At 43.8% G+C, this 12,027-nt stretch overlaps 1 protein-coding gene across 2 annotated transcripts in view; it reads left to right on the plus strand.

Annotated features, from left to right (window-relative positions):
- dnah3 (dynein axonemal heavy chain 3) overlaps window positions 1-9,939 on the plus strand; it is a 49,488-nt gene extending 39,549 nt beyond the window's left edge. For both annotated transcript variants that reach the window (XM_046368982.1, XM_046368983.1), the window contains exons 52-61: window positions 214-2,355; window positions 2,619-2,844; window positions 3,021-3,265; window positions 3,562-3,678; window positions 3,827-3,984; window positions 4,653-4,820; window positions 6,144-6,286; window positions 7,357-7,561; window positions 7,744-7,881; window positions 7,954-9,939. In XM_046368982.1, the coding sequence (XP_046224938.1) occupies window positions 214-2,355; window positions 2,619-2,844; window positions 3,021-3,265; window positions 3,562-3,678; window positions 3,827-3,984; window positions 4,653-4,820; window positions 6,144-6,286; window positions 7,357-7,561; window positions 7,744-7,881; window positions 7,954-8,307 (3,896 nt within the window). In that variant the 3' untranslated portion in view covers window positions 8,308-9,939. The remainder of the gene's footprint in view (window positions 1-213; window positions 2,356-2,618; window positions 2,845-3,020; window positions 3,266-3,561; window positions 3,679-3,826; window positions 3,985-4,652; window positions 4,821-6,143; window positions 6,287-7,356; window positions 7,562-7,743; window positions 7,882-7,953) is intronic.
- The last annotated feature ends 2,088 nt before the right edge of the window (window positions 9,940-12,027 follow it).

Here is a 12,027-nt window from a genome sequence, read left to right on the forward strand (position 1 = left end):
AAAATTAAAAATTAAAAAAATAATATACATTTTTTTTGATGTACTGTATAGGTCCTACTTTAAATGTTTATCATCAAACTGATAATTTATGTAATATTAAATTACACAGATGAAAGCATGAAAGCATGAAAGCAGATACTTTTCTGTAAATATGTTTGAAAGAACATGGGCTTAATTATGTCTTTTTTCTATGTTTGAATATTTGTGTTACAGGTAAGATGATTGAGGACTTCTGGGGCCCCTCCAAAAAGCTCCTGGGAGACATGAAGTTCCTGGAGAACCTCAAAGCCTATGACAAAGACAACATCGCTGCCGCCAACATCAAGAAGATCCGCGACAAATTCATCGACAACCCCGAGTTCCAGCCCTCCATCATCAAGAACGTCTCCTCTGCCTGTGAGGGCCTTTGTAAGTGGGTGCGGGCCATGGAGGTGTACGAGCGTGTGTCCAAAGTGGTGGCCCCCAAGATAGAGAAGCTGAAGGAGGCTGAGGACGAGCTTGGGGTGCAGATGCAGATGCTGTCAGTGAAGAGAGCTGAGCTGAAGGAGGTGGTGGACAAGCTCCAGGACCTGAACGACACGTTTGAGGCCATGTGCAACAAAAAGAAAGACCTGGAAGAAAACATTGAGCTGTGCTCCCAGAAGTTGATCAGGGCAGAGCAGCTGATTGGAGGGCTGGGTGGGGAGAAGGACAGGTGGACGGAGGCTGCCCGGCTGCTGGGAATCAGGTACACCAACCTGACAGGCGATGTGCTCCTCTCCTCCGGCACTGTGTCCTACCTGGGGGCCTTCACCGTGGACTACCGTGTGGAGTGCCAGCGGGAGTGGCATCTGCTCTGCCAGGCCAAGAAGGTGCCATGCTCCGAGGACTTCACCCTCAGCAACACCCTTGGCAACCAGGTGTCCATCCGGGCATGGCAGATTGCCGGCCTGCCCGTCGACTCCTTCTCCACTGACAACGGCATCATCGTGTCCAACTCACGCCGCTGGCCCCTCATGATCGACCCGCAGGGCCAGGCCAACAAGTGGATCAAGAACATGGAGAAGGCCAACAAGCTGGCCGTCATCAAGCTGTCAGACGGCAACTATGTGAGAACACTGGAGAACTCCATCTCATTCGGCACCCCTGTTTTGCTGGAGAACGTTGGAGAAGAACTTGATGCAGTACTGGAACCGGTACTGCTGAAACAGACCTTCAGACAACAAGGCGTGGAGTACATGAAACTAGGAGAGAACATTGTGGAGTACTCCAAAGACTTCCTCTTCTACATGACCACCAGCCTGAGAAGCCCTCACTACCTCCCTGAGGTGGCGGTTAAAGTCTGCCTGCTCAACTTCATGATCACCCCACTGGGTTTGGAGGACCAGCTTCTGGGCATCATGGCCGCCAAGGAGAAACCAGAACTAGAAGAGAAGAAGAACCAGCTGATCCTGGAGAGTGCCGCCAACAACAAGCAGCTGAAGGAGATTGAGGATAAAATCCTCAAAATCCTGTCTTCCTCAGAGGGTAACATCCTAGAAGACGAAACAGCCATCAAGGTCCTGTCTTCCTCCAAGGTGCTGTCCGAGGAGATCTCGGAGAAGCAGAAGATTGCTAGTGTCACAGAGAAGGAGATTGACGACACTCGCATGGGCTACCGGCCTGTGGCCGAGCACTCGTCCATCCTGTTCTTCTGCATCTCAGAACTGGCCAACATAGAGCCCATGTACCAGTACTCGCTCACCTGGTTCATTAACCTCTACCTGCAGTCCATCGCCCAGAGCTTGAAGAGCGACGACCTGGCCACCCGCATCGAGAACATTGTGGAGCATTTCACCATCAGCATCTATAACAACGTGTGTCGATCGCTCTTCGAGAAGGACAAGCTGCTCTTCTCCTTGCTCCTCACTGTGGGCATCATGCAAGGCAAGGGCCAGGTGGACGACACCATCTGGCGCTTCCTCCTCACCGGTGGCATTACTCTGGACAACCCCGACCCCAACCCCGCTCCTGAGTGGCTCTCCGACAAGTCCTGGTCAGAAATCGTAAGAGCATCCAAGCTGCCAAACTTAGAAGGTCTCTTCGAGCACGTCCGAGACAACATTTCCAAGTGGAAGAAGATCTACGATTCGGGGAAGCCTCACGAGGAGCAGCTGCCTGACAGCTGGAGGATGCTGGTGGGGATGCATCGCATGGTGGTGCTGCGCTGCTTCAGGCCGGACAAGCTGGTTCCGGCGGTGCAAGAGTTCATTGTGGACAACATGGGGCGCAGCTACATTGAGCCCCCGACCTTCGACCTGGCCGGGAGTTACAACGACTCCAACTGCTGTTCTCCTCTCATCTTTGTGCTCTCTCCAGGATCTGATCCCACTGCGGGTAATTAATTAGAGATACCTGTGACTACTGAGCTGAGTTCTGTACTTTTAACTTAGGTTATGGACATTTATTTGTTTTTTTTGTGTCCTGCTCACTTAACTTATTGAATTATGATGCATCAAGAAATTATTCAGAAATAATAAGAAACTAAACTAGTCTTTAACCAACTTTACATACATCTGTTATACAATAGGTCACATCTGATTGGATTTTTGAGTGCTCAAAAGTTCATACCAGTACTTAAATGTTCCTTTGGTCTCCAGGTCTGCTAAAGTTTGCTGACGACCTTGAAATGGGGGGCAGTAAAACCCAGACCATCTCCCTGGGCCAGGGCCAGGGGCCCATCGCAGCCCTGATGATCAATGCTGCCATCAAGGATGGCACCTGGGTGGTGCTACAGAACTGTCATCTGTGCACCAGCTGGATGCCCGCCCTGGAGAGGATCTGTGAGGAGGGCATCACCCCCGAAAACACCAACCCCACCTTTAGGTCAGCCGTTGCAGGGCAGGGGGAGTTTTTATCTATTATAGCCATTGGCCAGGCAGTTGATTTGTAATACCCTGGTTGTAATACTCTGGTTGCTTATGATCCTATACATTTGTATTGCCTACAAATAAAACCAAGAGCAACAAAGTAAACTAACACTATCATTGCTAACTCCACAGGTTGTGGTTGACCAGTTACCCGTCTGACAAGTTCCCAGTCAGCATCCTGCAGAACGGGGTGAAGATGACCAACGAGCCGCCCAAGGGGATGAGGGCCAACCTGTTCCGCTCCTACGTCAGCGACCCCATCTCCGACCCCGCCTTCTTCAACAGCTCCAAGAAACAGGAGGCGTGGCAGAAGCTGCTGTTTGGTCTCTGCTTTTTTCATGCTCTGGTGCAGGAGAGGAGGACCTTCGGACCTCTAGGTGACACTAACACTCTTCTATGATTCTCTTTTCTTTCTTTTTACCCCTTTTTTCTTAAAACAAAATGTTCTCCCCTTCTCAGTCCCTTCCAGTCACTGAAATTGTTTTTTGGTGTTTTCCCTCATCCAATACCTTTGTTGTTCCTTCTCTCTATCTCTCTCTCTCTCTGGGGAAACACATTTTCCTCCAGTATACGTCATGATGAACGAATAATGTCACCACATTGAATATCCTCTCTTATAACTTGAGTTAAAGGGTCAAATCTTGTCTTTTTTTTTTTTGCATTTCACTCCAAGGTTGGAATATCCCGTATGAGTTCAATGAGTCTGACCTGAGGATCAGTATGACGCAGATCCAGATGTTCCTGGATGAGTATGAGGAGATTCCTCTGGAGGCCCTCTCCTACCTAACTGGTGAGGCTGTCACAGACACAGCTGTGTGGATTGGTATAGAGGGAGAGAGAGACTGTATCACATAGCAATAAAAGAGGTTCATTCTCTGTTTCATTCTCTGAACTAGTGGAAGACAGACACATTTTCTCTCTCTCCCTTTCTCTTTAAGGTGAGTGTAACTACGGTGGCAGGGTGACGGACGACAAGGACAGGCGTCTGCTGGTGTCTCTCCTGTCCATCTTCTACAGCAGGGAGCTGATAGAGCAGGAGGGCTACCACGTATGTGAGGGAGACATGTACTATATCCCCCCTCATGGACCGTACCAGGTACTACTGTCACCTCCATCATATCTTTATCATACAAGATGGCGGACTGTCATATCCATAGTCGATGATATTTTTATAGAGTTGCCCTTAAGGTTCAGATATTTGTTGTCGCCTTAATGATTCAGGGGTGAGGAAGTGCATTGGGGATAGAGTGATCTGATCCTATATCTGTGGTTAGGGGCAGTCTACTGGTATCTGCTTAGATTTTGTCACACCCTCTGTCTGGAGCCTCTGGACCACATTGCCAGGTCAAGCATTAATTGGCAGTTAGACTGCTAAATCATTCGTGAAATAGTTCAACAAATAGCTACCTGAACTATCCGCATTGACCCTTTTTGCTCTTCACATACGGTGCTGCTACTGTTTACTGTCACTTTATTCCTAGGTATATGTACATATTACTTCAAATACTTCGTACCCCTGCACATGGACTCGGTACTGGTACCCCTTGTATATAGCCACGTTATTGTTACTCATTGTGTATCTATTACTTTTATTATGAAGTGTTTTACTTTTCTGTCATTTCTCTATCTTCTTTCTCTCTGCATTGTTGGGAAGGGCCTGTAAAGTAGCATTTCACTGTTAGTCCGCACCTGTTGTTTACGAAGCATGTGACAAGTACATTTTTATTGGATTTGAACAAATTTGCACTATTTTGTCTTTTCAAGACCTATGTTGATTACATCCGCAACCTACCCATCGCGGCGGAACCTGCCGTGTTTGGACTCCACAGCAATGCCGACATCACCAAGGACAACCAGGAGACCAATCAGCTGCTGGATGGAGTGCTGCTGACACTTCCCAGGCAGACTGGAGGCGGGGCTAAATCCCCTCAGGTTAGTTGGACAGTGGACACTAGGGTTGAATGGCGGGAACCCGGTTACTGAGATTTACCGGGATTTACTGTCCAAAACCACTCCCTTTTCCCAGGATAAATAACTGTGAGAAACCAGTAAATTATAATAAAGTATTTATATGAACAGCAAGGCGTGAAATGGAACTGTTAAATTATATGCAAAGTCTAAATCTGGCTTCTCTATGGCCTCTGCATGATGAATCACCAACGCTCAGGGTGGGGACAGACAGCCCATCTCAGTATGGAGCGATGTTCACAATACATGTAGACTTATCATGTCATCATGGTCATTTTCTTGTGACAGGTAAACCTGCATTTGCTGCAGCAAAGCCTATAATACAGAAATATAAAGACCAAATGCGCATCTAATTGACCCGTCTCCACCTGGCTTTCGGGGGTCACCTTATTTCTTAATTGTAAAGATGAGTTTTTAAAAATTTAAAACAACAACACTTGAATATCGTGGCTTTAAATCAATACAAGTGCGAGCAATCTCACGCAGTCTTTCTCTGCCTCCATCAACTCCATTCAAATCGCATCCAAAATAGGTCATCCTGTTCTAGATTGATATATAGCCCTATATATAGATGTGCTAGCCTACCTCTTTCAGGTAATACATTCAATTCAGTATTAGCCTTATATTCAGCTAATTAATGATGGGTTATGCATAATAAGCTTCTAACTTATGTCTCTTGCGCAATACGCACGCACCTCTGCTCTGCTGGCCTCTCTCCTTAAAAAAACACCCCTTAGCTCTTGGGAGTCCCGTGCAGGAAAAGCTAGACTAGAGTAGCTTGCTGGACATGACTTTTTCTCGCATTTCTTATATCAATTCGACGAGGGACGGAAGCTCTTGTTTGCTGACGGCACAATCATTTGGGCTTTTCTGAGTTTGGGATTATTAAATGTCTTTAATGTAGGGCTCATAAAGTGGATTTAATGCATCTCATCAGTCTCAGGTAGCATCAAGGCTGATTGTTTTAAATCGAAGCTCTAATCAAATCCAGAGAGAGGCTTATTTATATGCTTTATAACGTTTTTTAATGACACTTCCGGTTTTTTACTACCTAGGAGAAATTGATTTATTCTCCGGATGGAACATTTGTAAAATACCAGGAAAATATTCACCTCTACTGGACACTTCTCTGTGTGATCAAAACCTGTACATTCTCACAGACCGGCACTTTATGTGGATAAGAAGTTGTGATGCCTCAGAACAAGCCCTGATATCTCAGCTCTGTACAAAAGCTTCAATTATTTTGAATTTATTATACTGGTAGTTATATCTCTTTGATTACTACAGGAAGTGGTTGATGAGCTTGCGGAAGACATCCTGTCCAAGCTGCCAGCAGACTTTGACATCCAGATGGTGATTAACAAATACCCAGTGATGTATGAGGAGTCCATGAACACTGTGCTGAGACAGGAACTAATCCGCTTCAACAGGTAAATATCATGATCTGGAATAAAGAAACAGGGGGTCAGGAAGTGTAGCGTTTCAAACGGACACAATGAATGCACTCATAAAATACTTACTCTACATTATTATTATTATTATCTGGCCATGGTAATTGGAGTCTTATGGTCAATTGATTAAAAGCAAAGTCAAATGTTTTGTGTCCCACATAGGGTTGCAAAGGGAGGGTATATTACTGGTAATGTTCAATGATTTTATAGACTTTATCACGTTTACAACTAGTGGCCTTTTTGGATACTTCAGATTATCACAGGTGTCTGTAATTATCTCTGGCCCTCTGTGTGGCCTTATCTGTCTCACTATTGTTTGTGGAGATATGCTCTGATGAAGGTCGACTGACTGAAAGCTCAGCCTCTATTCAAATAAATGGGCATCTGACTGGAAGTGTGCAGACTTTCTTTCCCTGTTTCTCCAGTTTAGCATTTTGCCTCCAGCACTTTCACTAATCGGTTTTGAATGTGCAGTATTTTCTGTCTATTATCTACATGGAATTTTCATCACATGTAATATCTATGAAATAAGATGATTTTAAAATAGAATGACAAAGCTGTTAAACATTATCCTAAATATATCCCATCAACTCAGTCAATAACATTGGTGTTTAATAAAAGGTTTTCAGTATGAAATATCCTTTACATTTTTACTATTTTACTATGTCAATTAGTCTTTGTTGTAAATATTGTGGCGCCAAACTGGTGGCAGTTGTGAAAAAAAGTCTATAGTTGGTAGAGTTTCATTGTTGATTAGATGCTTTTTTCATTAATTAAGCTATTTTCTCTTGAACCATATGGTTTATCCACTAGAAGTTATTTAAGTATAAATTACCAACTTTGCCATAGATTACAATAGATTCAGTAAATTACCGGTAGTTTTCCAACACTAGTCCCACATTTAATGACCACTATAAGCAGTTGATTTGTACTCTGTGTAGGAATGACAGTCTGTACACAATCATTACATGCCTTTTTGGCTATGGGGAATTTGGGATTAGCAATTATGTGTTCATAACATGCTGATAATGATGCTTTGACCCCCTCAGGTTAACTCAGGTGGTACGCATCAGTCTGATAAACATTGGAAAGGCACTCAAGGGTCAGGTGGTGATGTCTTCTGAGCTGGAGAACGTCTTCAACAGTATGGTGGTGGGCAAGGTGCCGACCATGTGGTCGGCCAAGTCCTACCCGTCTCTGAAGCCTCTGGGCAGCTACGTGTCCGACCTCCTCGCCAGGCTAAAGTTTCTACAGGTCAGTTATGATCGCCAAGAGAGTGAGGGTACTGAGCTGCTCAACCCCAACTATACACATTCAAATGTGTTTGTATGTTCAATTAAAGTTGTTTTGAGGACAGGGATTTTGTTTCCTGTGAAACTGATACTTCTGAAAGACACAAATACTGATTCATGGGAGTTGGGCTTTGTGTTTGACAGGACTGGATCAACAATGGGCCACCACCAGTCTTTTGGCTCTCGGGGTTCTACTTTACTCAGTCCTTCCTCACGGGAGTATCTCAGAACTTTGCCCGAAAGTATACCATCCCCATCGACTTCATCGGCTTTGAATTTGAGGTAAGGGAGTACAATGTAAACCTCATCTTTGTGTCCAGTGAATGCATGGCATGACTTCCCTGTCTCTATCAGGTGACCAAGCAAGAGACCCACATGGAGAACAAGCCAGATGATGGGGCCTACGTGAAGGGGTTCTTCCTGGAAGGGGCACGCTGGGACCGGGAGAAGATGGTCATAGGAGAGTCCCTCCCCAAGATCCTCTTCGACCCCCTGCCCATCATCTGGCTCAGGCCAGGGGAGATGTCAAAGTTCATGCATGAGAACATCTACGTGTGTCCTGTGTACAAGACCAGTGCCCGGCGCGGAACCCTGTCCACCACGGGCCACTCCACCAACTACGTAATGCCTATCGAGCTTCCCTCCGACCGGCCACAGAAACATTGGATCAACCGCGGGGTGGCCTGTCTGTGCCAGCTGGATGACTAGGCATAGCTCTGTAGACATCTTACAGGATGTTAGATATGAGAGACAGACAACCAACTCACTCCTTTTAAATCGCTATTAAAGGCAGATTTCTTTGCTGGATATTTTCAACTCGATTTCTTGATATTTTTAAAGATTGCACAGGCTGTCATATAGCCTGTGTACCAGTCTCTTTAGCTAACATTCCACTCCTGGACACTCCTTGTCATTGCCAAAGAGACTGGCCTCTCAATGTTCAATATGCAGCCGGATTTACAGCACAGTTGCTGGTTGGATGTTGGAAACAACATGAATATTTTCCATGACAATGTTATGGATGGGGCAAATTTGGCACAATATAGAATTTGAATTTTAAGAACGGCAACAAACAAAACCGTTATGACCTGCTGAGGTAATTCCCTGGTGAGAAGCAGTGTCATAATCAGAGTGAACATATGCTGATCATCATGAAATTGCTTACTTTTGAATTTGTTGTGCTTGTTGCAACCTGGTCTCAGAGCATTTTTTAAATTATTCTGTACGTTAATCCGAGACACTCTATTTAGTATATGTTACATTTTGTATGGTAGGTATTAGTTTGTGGTTGTCCATTACCCATTTCATATGATATGTTACGAATTACAATTCATATTATGTTATGAATTTGCTAAATGTACAATATGTTACGAATTTTCAAAACGTTTAATACGTTACAAATTCTAGCTAGGTGACTAATGTCAGCTAGGGGTTATGGTTAAGTTTAGGAGTAAGGTTGAAGGGTTACTTAACACGCTAAGTAGTTACAAAGTTGCAAGTAGTTGCTAATTAGCTAAAATGGTGAAGTTGTCCGTGATGAATTTCGAACTCGCAACCTTTGGGTTGCTAGACGTTCGCGCTATATACCCACCCATCCACACTGACCAACCACCCTCCTTTCATTTTTGTCTTAACCATCTATCTTATGAAACCGTACCAAACATAACATACTTAATAAATGGAGTGTCTCAGATTTATATGCAGAATAATAAGAAATGCTCTGAGACCAGGTTGCCATTTCAGTTCTATTATTTGTCCCTCCTCTCATATTAATAAGAGATTGAGTCAAGATGGGATACTTTAGGAAACTTTCTGAATGGACATAGTGAGAATTAGCGAACACACACACCCTAAAAGGACCCATCAATCAAACCCACCAGCGCACATCAGACACAAACAAATCTCATTTCTCCTTTCCTAAAATGTTTTATTAAAAACCTAGGCCATCTGAAAGTAGGACTATGCTACATTATAGCATAATGTTAAAATAATGTTGCCTTTCAAATTAATTGACAATGAAAGTTTGAAAGTGGAGAGAGAGACAGCTATAGTATAACTTGTTTGATTATTGGTTATGTAATTATTGTCCAAGCATGTGCTTATTCCAAAGGACGATTTCCACAGAATTCCATCAATAAGGGATCATAGCTTTCACCTGGTCAGTCATGGATGTCATAATGTTTTGTACATCCAGTCATTTGGGCAATTATATTTTGAGCAATTAAAAAGAAAATACACTACCGTTCAAAAGTTTGGGGTCACTTAGAAATGTCCTTGTTTTTGAAAAGCAAAAATTAAAATAACATCCATTAAAATAACATCAAATTGATCAGAAATACAGTGTAGACATTGTTAATGTTGTAAATTACTATTGTAGCTGGAAGTGGGTGTTCCAATGACACGTTGTGTTAGCTAATCCAAGTTTATCATTTTAAAAGGCTAATTGATCATTAGAAAACCCTTTTGCAATTATGTTAGCACAGCTGAAAACTTGGCAAGTGTTTTTACACGTGGTCTGCCACTGCAAGGACAATCAGCTGTCCTTCCTGTCTCCCTGTAGCGCTGTTTTAGGCGTCTCACAGTACTGACATTGCAATTTATTGCACTGACCACATCTGCAGTCCTCATGCCTCCTTGCAGCATGCCTAAGGCATGTTCCCGCAGATAAGCATGGAACCTGGGCATCTTTCTTTTGTTGTTTTTCCAGTCAGTAGAAAGGCCTCCTCCATCTGTACGCTGTTAGTGTCTTAATGACCGTTCCAGAGGTGCGTGTTCATTAATGGTTTATGGTTCATTAAACAAGCATGAGAAACAGTGTTTAAACCCTTTACAATTAAGATCTGTGAAGTTATTTGGATTTTTACGAATTATCTTTTAAAGGCAGGGTCCGGAAAAGGGGACGTTTCTTTTTTTCTGAGTTTATATTAGACGAAAGAAGCACCTTGTTCTTGCTTGCTGGATATAAAATAGACTACAGCATTCACAATGAACTGGCGGGGAAGTTAAGGGTGAGAGTTTCTCTGGTATAATGTCATCACATTAGGGCTGGTGGTAAAAATGCAATAAACGGGAATCCTTTGTGCTCCCTGTGCCCAATGTTTATGTTCACAATTAAATGTATTACATCAGAATGCCCAACGTTAGAATGTTTCCAATCAAATTTATGAATTAAATTATAACGTTTTCCTATCCGTCTAATTTGCATAAACATTGTGATTGAATGATAGCTGTGAAGGTTATCGAATCCTCTGATCTCCTGAAGCTCATTAATGATGGAACGTTCATATTTGAATATTGCCGAAAGGCCGGTCTCTTTGGTAATGACAAGGAGTGGAATGTTAGATAAAGACACTGGTACCAGGCTAGCGGTCATAGAGATGGATCCCCTTCCGTAGCGGTGCGTGGGTAAAGTCCCTGGGGAAGCCAAGCCAGGAACAAAAACGCCAATTTACAACCTGTGTTGTGATAATTGCGTTGTTTGCGCCATAACCTGTTAGTTCATATGCCATGTCACCGTGATATATAGGCCTAAGGCTGAGACAATAAGAAGACTGTGGCAGAATAAATTGAACCACACCTTTGTTTCATCACGAAGTCGGAGAACACCCTCTGTCCGGTGAAGTCCACAAAGCATATTGCATGTAACAAACAGTTACATGACCCAAAGCATGGTCAAGCAAGTTAAAATGTCAATTTTCAGAGTACTAAAACAACCTTTGATTTAGAACCACAGAAATAACGCTTGTGTGTGTGCAAGTAGAAAAAACATGTTGACTTGTAGAGAAACACCAATGCCATCCTCCTCTCTGTCATGTTGACGAAACGGTCTGTCACTCTATCATACAGTACACGCTTTAAGTTTTTGTTGACCTGGGCAACCTGGCTAAAATGCTTGCTCGCTAGCCTAACTTCCTTTCATGGGCAACGATTAACCAAATAGTTAACCTGTTTACTCAGTTTCAAAAACCATAGAGGGCTGGTGGTGTGTTTACATACACTACATGACCAAAAGTATGCGAACACATGCTCCTTGAACATCTCATTCCAAAATGATGGGCATTAATAAGGGGTTGGTCCCCCCTTTGCCGCTATAACAGCCTCCATCCACTCTTCTGGGAAGGCTTTCCACTAGATCTTGGAACATTGCTGCGGGGACTTGCTTCCATTCAGCCACAAGAGCATTAGTGAGGTCAGACACTGATGTTGGGCAATTCGGCCTGGCTCTCAGTCGCCGTTCCAATTCATCCCAAAGGTGTTTTGATGGGGTTGACTGGCTCTGTGCAGGCCAGTCATGTTATTCCACACCGATCAACAAACCATTTCTGTATGGACCTCGCTTTGTGCACTGGGGCATTGTTATGCGGAAACAGGAAAGGGCCTTCCCCAAATTGTTGCCACAAAGTTGGAAGCACCGAATCATCCAGAATG

Source organism: Oncorhynchus gorbuscha, linkage group LG11 (genome assembly GCF_021184085.1).
Source record: "Oncorhynchus gorbuscha isolate QuinsamMale2020 ecotype Even-year linkage group LG11, OgorEven_v1.0, whole genome shotgun sequence".
Taxonomy (NCBI): Eukaryota; Metazoa; Chordata; class Actinopteri; order Salmoniformes; family Salmonidae; genus Oncorhynchus; species Oncorhynchus gorbuscha.